This window comes from Jaculus jaculus, chromosome 6, assembly GCF_020740685.1.
Source record: "Jaculus jaculus isolate mJacJac1 chromosome 6, mJacJac1.mat.Y.cur, whole genome shotgun sequence".
Taxonomy (NCBI): domain Eukaryota; kingdom Metazoa; phylum Chordata; class Mammalia; order Rodentia; family Dipodidae; genus Jaculus; species Jaculus jaculus.
In genome coordinates, this window is record NC_059107.1 from 92,764,988 (window position 1) to 92,783,376 (window position 18,389).

Sequence of the window (18,389 nt, forward strand, 5' to 3'; positions counted from 1 at the left end):
AAAAACCAAAAAAAAAAAAAAAAAAAAAAAAAAAAAAAAAAAGACCATTGCAAATAGGTAGGAAAATGGACCGAGGCCAAGGGAAGAAACAGTCCCGCTCTATGGGCTGCAAACCCCAGAGGGAAAGCTGGCCTGGCTTCTGTCCCATTCTTGCTCCCCGCCTGTCTCTACCCTTTTCTCCCCTTTCCCTGGCCCTGCCAGACTCTCTATCTCTGGGCGCCAGCCTCCCGGCCACCCTGGGAAGGCGGAGCTTGGCTGCACCCACGTGTGGCGGAGTTAAATGCTCAGAGCCCGCACCAGAGCTCGGGCAGAGCAGCAAGAAGCGGCCCCATGGCTGGTAAGAAAGTCTGCATTGTCGGCTCTGGCAACTGGTAAGTGGCTCTGTCAAAGGCCATGGTGGAAGGATGACAGACGGGCTTAAGAGAGCGGTTGGGTGGGCAGGAGGCAGGTAGCAAATGCATTCAGTCCCCTGCTGCTGTCTTCAGTGCCCACTGCGCACCGGACAGCGGGTGTTCCCAGATCGTTCCCCGCCCCCCATGACCGAGCCCGCCCGGGGCGCTGCACCTGTTCGCCACAGGCAGGCCAGCAGTGTCCCGTCCCTGCCTGAAAAGCCGCCTGGGCTTGGGGCAGCCAAGTGTCAGGTCGACTGAATCTCCTCTCTATTGCCAGGTCATTGCCGAGGGGTTGGGGGAAGGGGGGCATGGCGGGCATGGCAGTGAGAGTGACAAAAAAGGTGGGAAGTAAAGAATCTGGCAAACTCTGTTGGGTCCTGCGTGCCAGTGCGTTGTTCCCTCCCTCACACTGCACTCCTCCACTTTTCCTGTGCTCCAGGGGCTCAGCCATTGCCAAGATTGTGGGTAGCAATGCAGCCCAGCTGGCACACTTTGACCCGCGGGTGACCATGTGGGTGTTTGAGGAAGACGTCGGGGGCAGAAAGCTAACAGAGATCATCAACACGCAGCATGAGAATGTTAAATACCTGCCAGGACACAAGCTGCCCCCCAATGTGGTAAGCCTCAAGGCCCTGACAAGGGAGGGAAGGCTGCTAGGAAGGGAAGTGCTTGGCTCTCACCTAGAAGTACCCAGAGAGGGGCCACTTCAAGTGCCCTATGGACTTGGGAAATCGCCTTAGGAAGGCTGCTCTGGGCATGAAGGGCATGGAGTACCCAACTTCTGCCACCCCCAAACTGTTTCCCTGGGCATCTTCTTGCACCAAAAACCTGAATGTGCCACTCTTTCCAGACCTCTAGGCAGGACAGGGAGAGGTGGAGAGATGAGAGATGAAGTTGGTCTCTGTGGCAACGGAAGACTGGTTCTCAGGCACCCAGACTTGGGGGTTCTGTCCGGCAATGCCTGCCTCAGGCTCTAGTCCTGTTACTAATTCACTGGATCTTAGCCTATTAGGAGGCTGATCCTTGGACTTTCGGTCTTTGGTCAAATCCATGTGGCTCTCTCCCCACCCATCAGGAGGAACAGGGAATAAAGTAGAAAGTCTGGGGTTCTCCCTGCCAATTTGGAGCCCCTTAAAGAGCAAGGTGATGAAATCTTACTTGGCCTCTTCATCCTGCCAAGCCCAGGCTGCCTTTGGCCTCCCTTGCTGTCCCACAGCCAAGGGTGTGTGGAGAGAAGGGTTCCAGGAGGCCTCAAGCACACAGGAGAGCTGGAGTGGGGGCTTGCTGGAATGGGGGGGATATAGGAAATGTTGATCCTACAAGTCCAGTCATACCAGATTCAATCTCAGCCAGCCTTCCTCCCCCTCCCAGAATCCAGCTTCACTCTCAGAATAGAGCCCCTGAGGCTAGGAAAGGTTTTTCAGCAACCAGTTTCCCCTCAGGTGGCCGTTCCAGATGTGGTCCAGGCTGCTGCAGATGCTGACATCCTGATCTTCGTGGTGCCCCATCAGTTCATCAGCAAGATCTGTGACCAGCTCAAGGGTCACTTGAAGGCCAACGCCATCGGCATATCTCTTATTAAGGTGCCAGCGCCACCTTCATGTTGATGGGGTGGGGTACAGCTCACTGCTGTGAAATTCAGGGTAGGTGAAGCAAGCAAAACAGAAAACCGGGAATATATAGAGAATTCCAGGTCAGTCGCTCTGAGCTCAAAAACCCTGCCTCAAAAAACAAAACAAAACAAAACAAAAAAGGCAAAATCAGTGGGGCAGGGTGGCTCATGCCAGTACTTGGGAGGCAGAGGTAGGAGGACTGCTATGAGTTCAAAGTCAGCCTGAGACTACACAGTGAATTCCAGGTGAACCTGGGCTAGAGCAAGACCCTATCTCAAAAAAAGGAAGAAAAAATAAAAAATAAAAAAGGAAGAAAAAAAAGGGGGGATTGGAGAGATGGCTTAACAGTCTTAGCAGTTAAGGTGCTTGCCTGCAAAGCCAAAGACCCAGGTTCAGTTTCCAAGGGCCCACAAGGTGACACCTGCATACAGAGTTCATTTTCAGTGTCTGGAGGCCCTGGCACACCCATTATATCTGCCTCTTTCTCAGTTCGAGGCCACCCTGAGACTACATAGTGAACTCCAGGTCAGCCTGTGCTAGAGTGGGACCCTGCCTCAAAAAAAAAAAAAAAAAAAAATAGCCGGGCGTGGTGGTGCACGCCTTTAATCCCAGCACTTGGGAGGCAGAGGTAGGAGGATTGCCATGAGTTCGAGGCCACCCTGAGACTCCATAGTGAATTCTAGGTCAGCCTGGGCTAGAGTGAGACCCTACCTTGAAAAACCAAAAAACAATAAAAATAAAAAAATAAAAGATGAAATAAATTTTACAAAAAAGAAAGGAAAAGAAAAGAGGCAGACCAAAGACTGCTTCAGAGGCAGATGTTTTAGAGGAGTTACGTGGCATGGACACTAAGGAAGAGGTGGAGTGCGCTGGCTTGGGAGTGTGATGGAGAGCTGGTCTAGAGCAGTGCCTGGGCTGGGCAGTTGGTTGGGGTGTCAAGAAGGTTCTTGAGGGATGTGGGGGATACACAACTTTAGAGGAGTAGATTAGTTGGGAGTAGGTGGGAGGGTGGTTGGAGGATAGACCGGGTTATCACTGCTGTTTGCCCTCCTCAGTAAATTTGGGCGGGGTGGAAATGAGGCAGGACCTCGGGGGGAGGGCCGCAGGTGAGCGGTGGGTTTGGAAGGGACAGGACTTCTAAGTGGGAAACCCTCAGCTGGCATAAAGTGCAGCTGGCCTGAGCTCCATCCTGTGCCCAGGGGGTAGACGAGGGCCCCAATGGGCTGAAGCTCATCTCTGAAGTGATTGGGGAGCGCCTTGGCATCCCCATGAGTGTGCTGATGGGGGCCAACATTGCCAGCGAGGTGGCTGATGAGAAGTTCTGTGAGACCACCATTGGTGAGAGCCCCCTGCATACACCACACAGCTCTAGTTCTTTTTCTCCCCAAACTCCTTCCCCAGTCCCACTGAGCTATTTCCTTCCAGAGGGCAGAGAAAGGAAGAAGTGTCAGAAGCGAGGGGGGCTGGGACACCCCAGGGAAGGGGCCTTGCTTTGGCAGGTGGAGGAAGAACAGTGAAGAGGCCCTCTCACTGACTGCAGCGATTGTACCTATAGCCCTAGCTACTCAAGAGACTGAGGCAGGAGGATGGCTTGAGCCCAGGAGGTCTAGGCCAGCCTGGCCAACACGCCAAACCCTGTTTCAAAAGAGGAAAAAAAGGGCTGGAGAGATGGTTTAGCGGTTAAGCGCTTGCCTGTGAAGCCTAAGGACCCCAGTTCGAGGCTCGGTTCCCCAGGTCCCACGTTAGCCAGATGCACAAGGGGGCGCACGCGTCTGGAGTTCGTTTGCAGAGGCTGGAAGCCCTGCCGCGCCCATTCTCTCTCTCTCCCTCTATCTGTCTTTCTCTCTGTGTCTGTCACTCTCAAATAAATAAATAAAAAATTTTTTAAAAAAATTGCTGGGTATGGTAGCTCACGCTTTTAAACCCAGCACTCGGGAGGCAGAGGTACGAGGATCACCATGAGTTCTAGGCCACCCTGAGAGGCTACATAGTGAATCCCAGGCCAGCCTGAGCTAGAGCAAGACTGTACCTCAAAAGACCAAAAAAAAAAAAAGGAAAAAACAATGGAGTCACCCCTCAAACCTTCCCTCCCTCTCTCTGCTTTAGGCTGCAAGGATATGGCACAGGGACAGCTTCTGAAAGAGCTGATGCAGACTCCCAATTTCCGTATCACAGTGGTACAAGAGGTGGACACGGTTGAGATCTGCGGGGCCTTAAAGGTGAGAGGGGCGCAAAGGCTGCGAGCGTTAGGGCAAGAAGGTCCCCACCGTAGCTCTCCGAAGCTCCCGGCACCGAGTCCTGCACTTGGATAGCTGCTCCACTTCCTCACCAGTCCCCCACCCAGGAAGAACCACTGCAGAAGGCAGGCCAGGCCTCCAGGGACCTGCTCACTTCTCACCATTCGGCAGTGGATCCTGCTTCCTCCCCCCCTGACTAGCCCTGGCTCCGGGTGGTGGTCCAAGAGGAAGAGGAGATGTCCAGGCTAGTGGGAGACAAGATGGCCAAGGCACCAAAAAAAGCCTGATGGTCAGGACCATGAATCCACAGCTAAGCCGGGCGTGGCTGTGCACGCCTTTAATCCCAGCACTTAGGAGGCAGATCGCTGTGAGTTCGAGGCCACCTCGAGACTACATAGTGAATTCCAGGTCAGCCTGAGCTAGTGCAAGCCCTTACCTGCCTTGAAAACCATCCGCCACCTCCCCCAAAAAGGAAATATAAGGTAGAGTGGAATGGCTATGGATGGGAAGGTCAGCTGGATAGAAAAGTGGCTCTCAGAAAATGGCCCCAAGGACAGAATATGGGGCAGAGGTGAAGAAAGGGTGTGAGGCCAGAGATATAAAAGGCTCCGAGTGGGGCTGCTGGAAGGGGAACTTTCTCACCCATGCCCTCCATTCCCTAAAGAATATAGTGGCCGTGGGGGCTGGCTTCTGTGATGGGCTGGGCTTTGGCGACAATACCAAGGCAGCAGTGATCCGTCTGGGGCTCATGGAGATGATCACCTTCGCCAAGCTCTTCTGCAGTGGCCCTGTGTCCTCTGCCACCTTCTTGGAGAGCTGCGGCGTGGCTGACCTTATCACTACCTGCTACGGAGGGCGGAATCGCAAGGTGGCAGAGGCCTTCGCGCGCACTGGGAAGGTAGGCCATGCAGATGTCAAGGGGAAGGCACTTCGCAGGGAGGTGGCTGTGAAGCCTACACGTTGAGCCCTGAGCTGGACATGGTGGCGTGCACCTATCATCACAGCACTGGGAAGGCTAAAGCAGGAGAGTGTGGAGTTCAAGGCCAGCCAGGCTACACAGCCAAACAAACAAAACTGCTGTCAACGTGGGTTAGTGATGTGGCTCAGTGGCAGAACGCTTGCCCAAGCACCCTGAGACCCGGCGTTCAGTCCTCAGCATGGGGCCCGGGGAGTGTTGTGAACATCCCCACCCTGTCTTTCCCCCAAGACCTCACTTCCTGTATGAGCCCCAGCCTTTTCCAGCTCATACAGACAACACTGCTCTCCTCATGTCATTTTCTTCACAGTCCATTGAGCAGCTGGAGAAAGAGATGCTGAATGGGCAGAAGCTGCAGGGGCCCCACACGGCCCGGGAGCTACACAACATCCTCCAGCTAAAGGGCTTGGTGGACAAGTGAGTGTTTGCCACAGCTCCCCGAGGGAGGGAGCCCCAGGCTAAGTGCCACCCCAGCTCCCCATCTGCCTGAACCCTGCACAAGTTGTGACACAGGAGGAGAGAGAACTGTGCCCTTTATGCTAGGAAGTCAAGTGCCCACTGTCCCCAACCAGTTCATGGTGTAGAGCTCGTTAGGTTCTAGTGCTCCACACTGCATCCCAAGGGCCCGTCTCCCCTTTCTGCCCTGTCCTCCTCGTCCCCGCTTTAGAGGTTGGAGCTGGGGGACAGAAAAAACACATCTAACTGTCTCACCTCTTTGCTCATCCCCCCACCCCCAAGATCAACACTTTTGTCTGCTGAATCCTATTGTCCTGGGTGCTGGGGAGGATGGGCTGTATTTCAGGGTGCCCCTTTCGAGGAGCATAGCCAGAAGAATCCCAGTGGAGGAAGGAGGGTGTGAGACAGGGTTAGAGAACAGCTCATGGCTCTTGGTAAGGGGAGCAGCTAGACACAAGTGAGGAGGAGGAGCCTGGCATTGAATGACACCTTCCCAATAATGAACAGTCATCTCTTCATTTCTCTGTCATACTGGACCCATTTTACAGGAAATGGTACTGAGGCCCAGACAACTGGAAAAAAAAAAAAAAGCAAACAAACAAACCCTTATTTAAAGCAAAGTGTTTATGTAGGCACCAAGTTCAGTATGATAGAGGGCAGGGCAGATAACAACCTGACCCGGAAAGCCAAGGCTAAGAAATTGATTCAGATTCCCAGTAGATGGCAGTTGAGATCCAGAGTAGGCAAAAGCGTAGGGTTAGGTGGGTTGAGATGGGATTGAAGCTGAGCCCTCCTTTCCATTCTAGGTTCCCCCTGTTCACAGCTGTATACAAGGTGTGCTATGAGGGCCAGCCAGTGGGTGAATTCATCCACTGCCTACAGAATCATCCACAACACATGTGAGTGTCTTGGCCAAGGCCCAGGCCAGGCAGCTTCTTTATCCCAACGGAGACAAACCGAATCTGGAGATCCCTGGACACCGGGAAGCTCTCCAGGACTCCCCACGGAGCAGCCTTTTCATGGAGGGACCCTGGAGGAGGCTGTGGGGTTCAGCTGCACACCTGGAGCTGTGGAACCTTCTTGCAGAAGTGGAGCTGCCCTGCCCCTATCCAGACAAGGAGCACTCTCACTGTCCTCTGGGAGGGGGGCCAGCGTCCCGCCCCGGGGCTGCCTGCTCCAGGTGTGAGTGGATGGGGAAAGGGAAGGGAGGGCACTAGGTGAAGGTTTACTAGTGGCTGCCTCACACAGACCAAGAATCTGTCCCCAAATCCGTCAGTGACTAAAGAAGTACCTTAACCACAGGAAGGATGAGGCAAAGCCTGCCAAGAGAAGGGTCTGGATGTCTGAGGGGACACAGCCCCCAGAGACCTGTTGGCCAACCTCTGCTAGGCCCCACACAGCCTCAATGATCTCAGTGTTTGTTAACAAATACAAAGATCTCAAACAACTCTGTTCTAGCTTCTCCTAGCAACATTCGCTTCCTCAGAAACCTCTGGTCATCCCCTGTCCTCCTCCCTCAGGCTACTCTGGCACAAGAATTATTGCACACTGGCATCTCTAGCCCCTGGGCTTGCCATTCTCCCCAGGGACTTCCTGGCTTCTCGATCTTTGCCAGCGCCTCCCCACCCTGGGTGACCTTTCCAAGCCTTTCTTTGCCCTGCCGCCAGCACCCTCTTTGGGGAGCAGGAACTTAATCTGCTGACAGAGCTACACCTTTTCATAGCAGGCTCACATCACCGGGCTGCCGGTGACCTTCCTGTTTGCCCTGCCTCCCTGCTCAGGAGCTCTGGCTGGCAGGGGGTCAGGAGGGCCCCTCGGCTGTTTTATCACCCCAGAAGAAATCCTCTTGAGTGTGTGTACTCTGCCTTCTCCCCAATCCATACCCCTTTCTCGGCTGCCCCAAGGTGGCCAAGGGAGTGAGTGAATGAGAACCTGGCATCTGAAGGCTAGCTTGCCAGAGAGTAGCCCAGAGGCTATGCAGCTTCCTGAGTGGGTGGGTCCTTATATTTCAAGGCCAGTTCGCCTTCTGGGAATGAAGGCCACAAAAAAGTACTCACCACTGCGGGACAAGAGTTGGGAAAATCAAGGAGAGGAAGCAAATGAAAACCAGCCTGTCCCTGGGGTGAGGAAAGAGGGGGGGTGGGGAATGTGCTTTGCACTGGCCTTGTTCCAGGACTGGGTGGCAGCAGGGGAATGTCACAGGTCAGCAGCCTGGGTCCCTAGCTATAAATAGTCCCTGAGGACCCAGAGCCCTCACCATCCAGCAGGGGTCTCCATTTCCTGTGTGGCCGCAATTGGCACACTGGCTCTGGCCAGCTGTAAGTTAACCCTCCCTTGCAGCCCAACAAGCCCAATGTCAGACTCCTTCCTTTTTGCTCCTAGCCTTTAAGAATTCAGTCTTGAAGCCCGGCATGGTGGTGCACGTCTTTAATCCCAGCACTTGGGAGTGAGTGAGTTTGAGGCCATCCTGAGAGTACATAGTGAACTCCAGGTCGGCCTGGGCTAGAGTGAGACCCTACCTAAAAACAAACAAACAAAAATAAACTTCAGTCTTGGGGCCAGGAAGATGGGTTAGTAGTTAAAGGTACTTGCTTGCAAAACCTGCCAGCCAAGTTGGGGCTCAATGCCCCAGCCACCATCTTCTTTTTTTCTATTTTATCTTTTTAATTTATTTATTTGAGAGAGAGAGAAAAAAGGCAGGTAGACAGAGAATGGTCGTGCCAGGGCTTCCAGTCACTGCAAACGAACTCTAGATGCATGCACCTGGCTTATGTGGGTCCTGGGGAATCAAACCTTAGACAAGGGTCCTCAGGCTTCATAGGCAAGTGCTTAACCACTAAGCCATATCTCTCCAGCCCCTTTGTTTGTTTGTTTGTTTTTTGAGGTAGGCTCTCACTCTATCCCGGGCTATCCTCGAATTCACTATGTGGTCTTAGAGTGGCCTCAAACTCACTGGTCGCGGCGCTCCTCCTACCTCTGCCTCCTGAGTGCTGGGTTTAAAGGTGTGTACCACCACCACCACACAAGGCTCCAGCCACCCATCTAAAGCGTAATGGGCATTCATTTGCAGTTGCAGGAGGTCCTGGCACCCCCATGCACACCCACCCATGTACAAACATAAATTTAAAACAACAACACAAAAACACACTTGTATTACCAAGTGAAGGGCAGAGCTGCTTAATCAGGAGGAGAGGGAGGGGCACAGTCACCCAAATCTGGCTGGGCCCCAGACCTGCCTAAGCACTGGCTGAATCCATAGCTGCCTCCCAGGAGACTGAGTGCGATACAGAGAGCTTCCAACACTTGCCTAGTCCTTTCAAGCCACAGTTAACTGGGACTCTGAGGCCTTCTGTTAGATCATGTGTTCGCCCAATAAAACATGGCTTTTCCAGATACAAGAAGAGTTGGGAGAGTTTAGTGTATGCGGCAGTATGTGTGCTGTTGTGTATAACTGCATGTATGCATGTTTTCATTCTAACATGTAGGTACGTGTGTAGTATGTATGATATGGTGTATGTGGCATGTGCATGTGTGTACAGATGCACATGCCTTGTGAGGTCAGGGAACATTCATTTCCTTCTCTTAATACTTCACATTGTTCCTTGAGACAGTCTCTCATTGAACCCAAATATGCCAAGCCCCCAGCGATTTGCCAGGGTCCGCATCCCACAGGGCTGGGGTTGCTAATTTGCATAACCATACCCAGCTTTTTTGTTTTGTTTTACTTTATTTTTATTTATTTATTTGAGAGAGAGAGAGAGTGGGCACTTCAGGGCCTCCAGCCACTACAAACAAACACCAGATGCATGTGCCCCCTTGTGCATCTGGCTCACGTTGGGTCCTGGGGAATTGAACTAGGATCCTTTGGCTTTGCAGGCAAATGCTTTAACAGCTAAGCCATCTTTCCAGCCCATGCCCAGCTTTTCATGTGTGTGCTGGGGATTGAACTCAGGTCCTCATGCAGACATAGCAGGCACTCTTACCTGCTGAGTCATTTCCCTAGCCCCCAATGTTTTCATCCCCCGGCCCCCTCCCGCCCCCCCCCTCCGTAGGGTCTCGCTGTAGCCCAGGCTGACCTGGAATTCACTGTGTAGTCTCAGGGTGGCCATGAACACATGGTGATCCTCCTACCTCTGCTTCCCAACTGCTAGGATTAAAGGCGTGCATCACCATGCCTAGCTGCAATGTTTTCATTCTTTTTTTTTTTTTTTTTTTTTGTGGCCTCAAACTCACAGCAATCCTACCTCTGCCTCCTGAGTGCTGAGATTAAAGGCATGCACCACCACGCCAATGTTTTCATAATGCTACCAACGCACCTGCTAATTAATATTGCTACTAATAAATCCTTGATACTAATAAATCCTTCCTAGATTCTTAGCCACCAGGGCTTAGCAGCGGTTTCCACTCTGCCTCCCTCCTGTCTTGCCTGCAAGCGTCTTCCATCTCCGCCTGCTCCCAAGCTGTCAAACAGATTTAAAAAATTTTTCTTTTGTTTTTTAATACCCTATTTATTTATTTGAGAGACAAAGGGAGAGAGAAAAAGAGAGGAAGATAGAGAGAATAGGCGAGCCAGGGCCTCTAGCCAGTGCAAATGAACTACAGATGCTAAGCCATCTCTTCAGCCCTGTCACCGGTTTTTGTAACGCTACTTCTTTTTAAATATTTCATTTATTTGAAAAAGAGAGATGCAGATAGAGAAAAAGAGAGGATGGGCGCTCTAGGGCCTTTAACCACTGCAAACGAACTCCAGACACATACAACCCCTTGTGCAGCTGGCTTATGCTTACATGGATCCTGGGGAATCGAACCAGAGCCATTAGGCTTCGCAGGCAAACACCTTAACCGTTAAGCCATTTTGCCAGCCCCTTCCGGCGCTTTATCCCGTGGCCCGCAAACGAGGAGGACACGCACAGCGTGGAAAGTTTGCGAGTCACTCCAAGTGCACACTGTGCCCTTGGTCACTCAGTGCGGGCCATGTCCCCATCGGAGCTCGCCTCTCGGGAGAGGGCGGCTCTGCCTCTAGGGGGCGCTCGGTCTACCCTCCGAGGACTAGTGCCTAGAGAATCCACCTAGCTACCGTAGACGTCACCGCGACGTCGGCTGGCGATTGGCTAACTTTTACTGAGCCTCTTAAACTTCCCGGTTCCCCAAGGCCGGGTCTCCGCGGGGGAGCGGGACTACAAGCCCCAGAATTGAACGGGCCTCGCGGCGAGGAAGGCTAGCTTGAGGTTACGAGGCGGAAGCGGAAGTTCGAAGCCGGCCCTCGTGGGCGGGGTTTTTGCGGGAGCGAATCCTCGAGGCCGGGGCCTCTGGGGCCTGCGCGTGGATGTGCCCTTCGGCCGCACTGGGACGTGTGCGGACAGCTGCGAGGCTCCTTCGTTGCAGGGCTCGGTTCCACTCCGCTCAGGTACGCCGCGGTCCGGGGCCGCCGATGCTCCGAGCGCGCCCCCGCCTGGACGGCCCTGCCCACCTCCTGCAGCTGCCGGTGCGCGGGCCTGGGTGCCCTTGAGCTCCCGCGGCCTCGGCCGGCGCCCGATCCCGCCCCACCTGCGGCGCGATCACTGAGCCTCCTTTTTTCTGCTTCTTCTTCTTCTTATTATTATTATTTTGACTTTTCGAGGTAGTGTTTCACACTAGCCCTGGCTGACCAGGAATTCACTATGTAGTCTCAGGGTGGCCTCGAACTCATGGCGATCCTCCTACCTCTGCCACCCGAGTGCTGGGATTAAAGGCGTGCACCACTGCACCCGGCTCTTTTTATTATTATTGACAAGATGTTTCGTATGGATACATCATGTGTCAGTACCCTCTCTTTCCTTGTCCCTGCCCCCGTTCCACTGGGAGCCTTCCTCATTGAGTTTGCAGGAATTCTCCATGGGGTTGTGGTTTATGCCTTGTGGGAGCAGCAGTCAGTTATTGGGGAAGCAGTGCCTCTGGGCATGATGGCTCAACCTGTGGCTCTTACAATCTTTCCGCCCCCCGTTTTCAGCAAAATTCGTTTTCAGCAAAATTCCTTGAGCCACGGTGCCTTTTAAGTCTATTTCAGAGATAAGCTCTTAGGAGCTTCTGGATCTTTTTTTTTAAAATTAATTATTTATTTATTTGAGAGCAACAGACACAGAGAGAAAGACAGATAGAGGGAGAGAGAGAGAATGGGCGCGCCAGGGCTTCCAGCCTCTGCAAACGAACTCCAGACGCGTGCGCCCCCCTTGTGCATCTGGCTAACGTGGGACCTGGGGAACCGAGCCTCGAACCGGGGTCCTTAGGCTTCACAGGCAAGCGCTTAACCGCTAAGCCATCTCTCCAGCCCAGCTTCTGGATCTTTGCTTTGGTGTGTGTAGAGTGTCCTCAGGGTCTGTCTCCTTCAACCCTGTCGCTGATAATCAGGTTCAGCATGGAAGCAGCATTCTTGATCATCTCCCCAATTCCTCTGTGGTTTCAGCTGTGGCTTGGCTGACGTGTGAGGGGTGGTTTATCTCCTCGGGTCTCAGTACCTTTCTGCGTGCGGCACCCTCTGGAGCAGGCGATCCCGGACTTGGGGACACAGGGGCACTTCTATCAGGAAGGCGGAGCAAGGAACCTACTTCGGTAGCTAGCTCTCAGGGTCCAGGCAACCTCAAGCCCTTTCTCCTTTTTAATTTTTTAAAAAAAATTTTATTTATTTATTTGAGAGAGACAGACACAGAGAGAAAGACAGTGGGAGAGAGAATGGGCGCGCCAGGGCTTTCAGCCTCTGCAAACGAACTCCAGATGCGTGCGCCCCCTTGTGCATCTGGCTAACGTGGGACCTGGGGAACCGAGCCTCGAACCGGGATCCTTAGGCTTCACAGGCAAGCTTAACCGCTAAACCATCTCTCCAGGTAGGTTTAGACTTAGCTGGAGCCGATGCTGAAGTCCAAGGTGTAATATATAATAAATAAAAATATTTGTAAGTCTAGCGTGGTGGTGCACACCTTTAATCTCAGCACTAGGGAGGCTGGGGTAGGAGGATCCCTGAGTTTGAGGTCAGCCTCAGACTACATAGTGAACTCCAGGTCATTCTGGGCTAGAGTGAGACTCTACCTCGAAAAAAATAAAAATAAGCTGGGTGTGGTTGCGTACGCCTTTAATCCCAGCACTTGGGAGGCAGAGGTAGGAGGATCGCCATGAGTTCGAGGCCACCCTGAGACTACATAGTGAATTCCAGGTCAGCCCGAGCTAGAGTGAGACCCTTCCTCAAAAAAACAAAATTAATAAATAAAATAAAATAAAATAGGGCTGGAGAAGATGGCTTAGCGGCCAAGGCGTTTGCCTACAAACCTAAAGGACCCCGGTTCGATTCCCCAGGACCCATGTAAGCCAGCTACACAAAGAGGCACATGCATCTGGAGTTGGTTTGTAGTGGCTGGAGGCCCTGGTGTGCCCTCTCTCCCTTTTTTTTTTCTCTCCCCTTCTTTCTCAAATAAAAAGATTTTAAAAAATGACATTTCTAAAAAATAAATAAAATAAAAAAGCAATTTATGTCTGAAAATAAGAGTTCAGCCAGGCGTGGCACATACCTTTAATCCCAGCACTCCAGAGGCAGAAGTCGGGGGATTGCCATGAATTTAAGGCCACCATGAGAGTATATAGTGAATTCCAGCTCAGCCTAGGCTAGAGTGAAACCCTACCTTGAAAAACCAGAAAAAAAATTATTTTGTTTTTATTTATTTTTAATTTTTATTTAGTTTTTGGTTTTTCAAGATAGGGTCTCACTCTAGGCCAGACTGACCTGGAGTTCACTATGTAGTCTCAGGGTGGCCTCAAACTCACAATAATTTTTATTTTAGAGCAAGAGAGAGAGAGGGAGGAGAGATAAAGAGAATGGGCCACCAGAGTCTTGGCTACTGCAATGGATCGCCAGGAGCTTGCGCCATCTAGTGGACGTACGTGACTTTGCGCTTGCCTCACCTTTGTGCATGTGGGATTTGGAGAGAAAAACATGGGTCCTTAGGCTTCGCAGGCAAGCGCCTTAACCACTAAGCAATGTCTCCATCCCTGTTTTTACTTATTTACTTGAGAGAGAGTGAGGAAAGGCAGCCCGGGGTGGGCAGATAGAAAATGGACATGCTGGAACCTCCAGCCACTGCAAATGAGTACCAGATACATGTGCCACCTTGTGCATCTGGCCTATGTGGGTCCTGGGGAATTGAACTTGGGTCCTTTGGCTTTGCAGGCAAGTGCCTTAACTGCTAAGCTATCTCTCCAACCCCAAGTTTTTTTTTATTTTTAAGGTCTAGGAAGACTTTTTTTTTTTTTTTAGATAAAAGAGAACCAAAGCAATAAGTGGGCTGGAGAGTTGGTTTAGCAATTAAGGCACTTCCCTAAATAGCCAAAGAATCCAGGTTCAATTCCCCAAGACCCACGTAAGCCAGATGCACAAGGTAGCGCATGCATCTGGAGTTTGTTTCAGGTGGCTAAAGGTCCTGACATGCCCATTCTCATTCTCTCTCTCTCTTTCAAATGAATAAATAAAAATAAAATACTGAACTGGGCCTGTTGGCACATGCCTTTAATCCCAGCACTCTGGAGGCAGAGGTAGGAGGATTGCCATGAATTTGAGGCCACCCTGAGACTATGTAGTGAATTCCAAGTCAGCCTGAGCTAGAATAAAACCAAAAATAAATAACATAAAATATTTTTTAGGGCTGGAGAGATGGCTTAGCGGTTAAGCGCTTGCCTGTGAAGCCTAAGGACCCCGGTTCGAGGCTCGGTTCCCCAGGTCCCACATTAGCCAGATGCACAAGGGGGCGCATGCGTCTGGAGTTTGTTTGCAGAGGCTGGAAGCCCTTGCATGCCCATTCTCTCTCTCTCCCTCTATCTGTCTTTCTCTCTGTGTTGCTCTCAAATAAATAAATAAAAAATTTAAAAAATATATTTTTTAAAAGAGAGGAGCTGGGTGTGGTGGTGTATACCTTTAATCCCAGCACTTGGGAGGTAGGATGCCACCCTGAGACTACATTCCAGTTCAGCTGGGACTAGAGCAAGACCCTACCTTGAAAGAAACAAACAAGCAAAAAAGGCACTTGCCTGCAAAGCCAAAGGACCTCGTAATCCAGGTGCACAAGGTGGCACATGTGTCTGGAGTTCATTTGCAGTGGCTGGAAGCCCTGGTGTGCCCATTCTCTCTCTCCTCTCACTCTGCCTCTTTCCCTCTCTCAAATTAATAAAAAATAAAATATTTAAAAAAAGAAGTTGGATGTGGTGCCACATACCTTTAATCCCAGTACTCAGAGGAGTTAGAGGTAGGAGGATCCCCATGAGTTCAAGGCCACCCTGACACTACATAGTGAATTCCAGATCAGCCTGAGCTAGAGTGAGACCCTACCTTGAAAAACCAAAAATAAATAAAAATAAATTCCCATTTGATATTCCTAGGAGAATAATTCACTGCAAATATTCAATTCCTGGCTATAGCTACTAGTTCCCCCAGTGTTGGTTGTTAGGGTACTTACATGCACCCAGTTCTGGTCTGTGTGTCTCATGCGTACACTTTACCCTTTGGATGAAATGATATAAACATATTTTGGTTTTTCAAGGTAGAGTTTCATTGTAGCCCAGGCTGACCTGGAATTCACTATGTTCTTGCAGGCTGGCCTCCAACTCAGTGATCCTTCTGCCTCTGCTTCCTGAGTGGTGGGATTAAAGGCGTGTGCCACCATGCCTGACCATTATCTTTATAAGGCGGCCTACAGGTAGGGGTCATTCAGAGTAGAGTGCAGACAAAGCTGGATGTAGAAAATAAGGGGTCAGGCTGGAGGGATGGCTTAGCGGTTAAGGCGTTGGCCTGCAAAGCCAAAGGACCCAGGTTTGGTTCCCCAGGACCCATGTTAGCATTAGCCATATGCACAAGAGGGCCCACGTGTTCCTTTGCAGTGGCTGGAGGCCCTGGCGCGCCCATTCTTTCCCTCTTTCTCTGTCAAATAAATTTTAAAGTATAGTATGGGATGATGTCTTCCCCTAAGGCCTAAATCTGTCTTTGTAGGGCACAACATGCCAACTACCAAGCAGCTAGCTGACATTGGCTACAAGACCTTCTCGGCCTCCATGCTGCTGCTCACCGTGTATGGGGGTTACCTGTGCAGCGTCCGCGCGTACCGCTACTTACAGCTGCGCAGCTCCAGGCGCCAGGCCGCTGAAGACCAGAAGACCTCCACCTCGGGAGTCCTGTAGAGCTGCGGGCTTGCTCCGCAGCAATGAGGCATGGCAAAGATCTCACTTGCGAATCATTTGGGCCGAGAACTAGGACCTTGATGGATTTCAAACCCTGCTGGAGGAAAGTACCCCATAATGTCTCTATTACTACTACTGTGAGCCAGTTGGACAGTTGTGGAGACTTCTGAACGAAGAATAAATGGGAATGTGAGGGTACATTACACACATTAAATATATTGCTGTGTCTGTGTCTTCCATGTTGGCCCAAATACTGTGTGGATCACAAAGTAGAGCCTTCAATACCAGTTTTCCACTCATAGGTTTAATTTTTGTTGTTGTTGGGGGGTGGTGGTTTTGAGGTAGGGTCTCACTCTATCTAGCCCAGGCTGACCTGGAATTCACTATGTAGTCTCAGGGTGGCCTTGAACTCAGTGATCCTCCTACCTCTGCACCCTGAGTGCTGGAATTAAAGATGTGCACCACCACCTTAACCACCGTGCCATCTCTCCAGCTGAGGAAATGCATAGTTTTGAATATATTTTATTTATTTGAGAGAGAGAATGGGCATGCCAGGGTCTGGAGAAATGGCTTAGTGGTTAAGGTGTTTGCCTGCAAAGCCAAAGGATCACTGTGTAATTCTCCAGAACCCACATAAGCCAGATGCACAAGGGGGTGTATGCATCTGGAGTTTGTTTGCAGTGGCTGGAGGCCCTGGCAAGCCCATTATCTCTCTCTCCCCCCCCCCCTTTCTCTGTCTCAAATAAATAAAGTATATTTTTTTAAAAAAAGGCATGTTAGGGCCTTGAGCCACTGCAAACGAACTCCAGATGCGTGAGTCCCCTTGTGCTTATGTGGGTCCTGGAGGATCAAACCAGGATTTGCAGGCAAACACTTTAACTGCTTTTTTGAGGTAGGGTTTCACTCTGGTCCAGGCTGACCTGGAATTAACTCTGTCATCTCAGGGTGGCCTTGAACTCATGGCAATCCTCCTACCTCTGCCTCCCGAGTGCTGGGATTAAAGGCGTGCGCCACCACGCCCGGCTCCAACTTTTTTTTTTTTTTGAGAGAGAATGAGGATTTTGCCTGCTATGAATGAACTCCAGACATTTGTGTCCCCTTGTGCAAATGTGCAACACTTGTGTCACTATGTGCCCTGCCTACACGGGACCTGGAGATTCAACATGCATTCTTAGGCTTCTCAGGCAAGCCCCTTAACCACTAAGCCGTCTATCCAGCCCAAGAAACCAATTCTTCTTTCTCATTGTTACCATAGAATTCCACAGAAGACCTGAAACAATAGCACTGGGGACAAGACCTGAGGGAAGGGTGTGTAAGGAGGGAGGGCTGGAGAGGTGGCTTAGCGGTTAAGCGCTTGCCTGTGAAGCCTCAGAACCCCGGTTCGAGGCTCAATTCCCCAGGACCCACGTTAGCCAGATGCACAAAGGGGCGCACGCGTCTGGACTTTGTTTGCAGTGGCTGGAGGCCCTGGCGTGCCCATTCTCTCTCCCTCTCTCTCTGTCACTCTCAAATAAATAAATAAAAATAAGCAAATAAATTTAACACAGCAGAGATGTGTTATGGTGGCTGGGTTCACTGTCCACTCTAGTGACTAAGACCACATCAGCACATGAGGTCACACAGAAGGGCTGCGGGGGGAGGGACAGCCACCTCTGGCCACGTAGAGAAGGGAAATGTGGGACCTAATCAAGGTCTGTTGAGGAAGGGAGTTCCCATCTCTCCCATCACCTGGAATTTTGGTTCTTTTACTGGTTCAATGTTTTCCATTTCTACTGATATTTAAATTATAGTTCTCTTAAATGTGCATGCCCTGTCAGACTAGTAACGAGCAAAAACAAAGACAAACGCCATACCTACTCATCCATAGGTGTGGTTTCTAAAATTCTGTTATCTGTCATTGCCTTTCCTCAGACAAATCTAGGGTGCTCTGTGGATGTGCTGGCCAACACAGCATAGGCTGTGTCCTGCATTAAAGACTGTTTTTCCTGCCCATAGCAGCCAAGGAGCTCCAAAAATGCAGTTTTAGCAGCAGTAGTATCAGGCCTCATGATCTCTGAGGCCTGTGATTTGTTTATTTTTGGTGTGGAGGTTGAAACTAGGGCTCATGAATAGCAAATATGTATCCTACTACTGAGATACATCTCCAGCCCATCACTGTATTCTAAGCTTTTGAAACAAACTTTGGAAGCTGGGTATAGTGGTACATGCATGCCTTTAATCCCAGCACTAGGGAGGCAGAGGTAGGAGGATCTGAGTTTGAGGCCACCCTGAGACTACACAGTGAATTCCAGGTCAACTTGGACTAGAGACCCTACCCTGGAAAACATCGGGGGGGGGGGGGAGCCAAAGGACCCAAGTTCGATTCCCCAAGACCCACATAAGCCAGATGCACAGGTGGAGTTAATTTGCAGTGGCTGGAAGCCCTGACACACCCATTCTCTGCCCCTTTCTCTGAATAAATAGAAAAAAAAAAAAAAAAGTGGGCATTTTAAGCACCACTGATCCTACTAAGAGAAGAGACAGA

At 51.0% G+C, this 18,389-nt stretch overlaps 2 protein-coding genes across 2 annotated transcripts; both read left to right on the forward strand.

Moving 5' to 3' along the window:
- The first annotated feature begins 248 nt into the window (after window positions 1–248).
- Gpd1 (glycerol-3-phosphate dehydrogenase 1) lies at window positions 249–7,121 on the forward strand. The gene is made up of 8 exons (XM_004649824.2): window positions 249–371; window positions 832–1,009; window positions 1,835–1,975; window positions 3,205–3,343; window positions 4,112–4,224; window positions 4,907–5,140; window positions 5,529–5,635; window positions 6,481–7,121. Exons 1-8 carry the CDS (start codon window positions 331–333, stop codon window positions 6,575–6,577), a joined length of 1,050 nt encoding a protein of 349 aa, XP_004649881.1. The 5' UTR covers window positions 249–330; the 3' UTR covers window positions 6,578–7,121.
- Window positions 7,122–10,924: 3,803 nt separating this feature from the next.
- On the forward strand, window positions 10,925–16,083 carry LOC101609703 (cytochrome c oxidase assembly protein COX14). The gene is made up of 2 exons (XM_004649826.2): window positions 10,925–11,081; window positions 15,678–16,083. Exon 2 carries the CDS (start codon window positions 15,686–15,688, stop codon window positions 15,863–15,865), a length of 180 nt encoding a protein of 59 aa, XP_004649883.1. The 5' UTR covers window positions 10,925–11,081; window positions 15,678–15,685; the 3' UTR covers window positions 15,866–16,083.
- Window positions 16,084–18,389: the final 2,306 nt, after the last annotated feature.

Bases quoted from the DNA above. Each gene is read 5' to 3' on its own strand.
- LOC101609703 (XM_004649826.2), top strand. From the start codon at position 15,686: ATGCCAACTACCAAGCAGCTAGCTGACATTGGCTACAAGACCTTCTCG.
- Gpd1 (XM_004649824.2), top strand. From the start codon at position 331: ATGGCTGGTAAGAAAGTCTGCATTGTCGGCTCTGGCAACTG. The intron at 3,344-4,111 runs GTGAGAGCCCCC...TCTCTGCTTTAG, and splicing joins GTTCTGTGAGACCACCATTG to GCTGCAAGGATATGGCACAG. The intron at 5,141-5,528 runs GTAGGCCATGCA...TTTTCTTCACAG, and splicing joins CCTTCGCGCGCACTGGGAAG to TCCATTGAGCAGCTGGAGAA.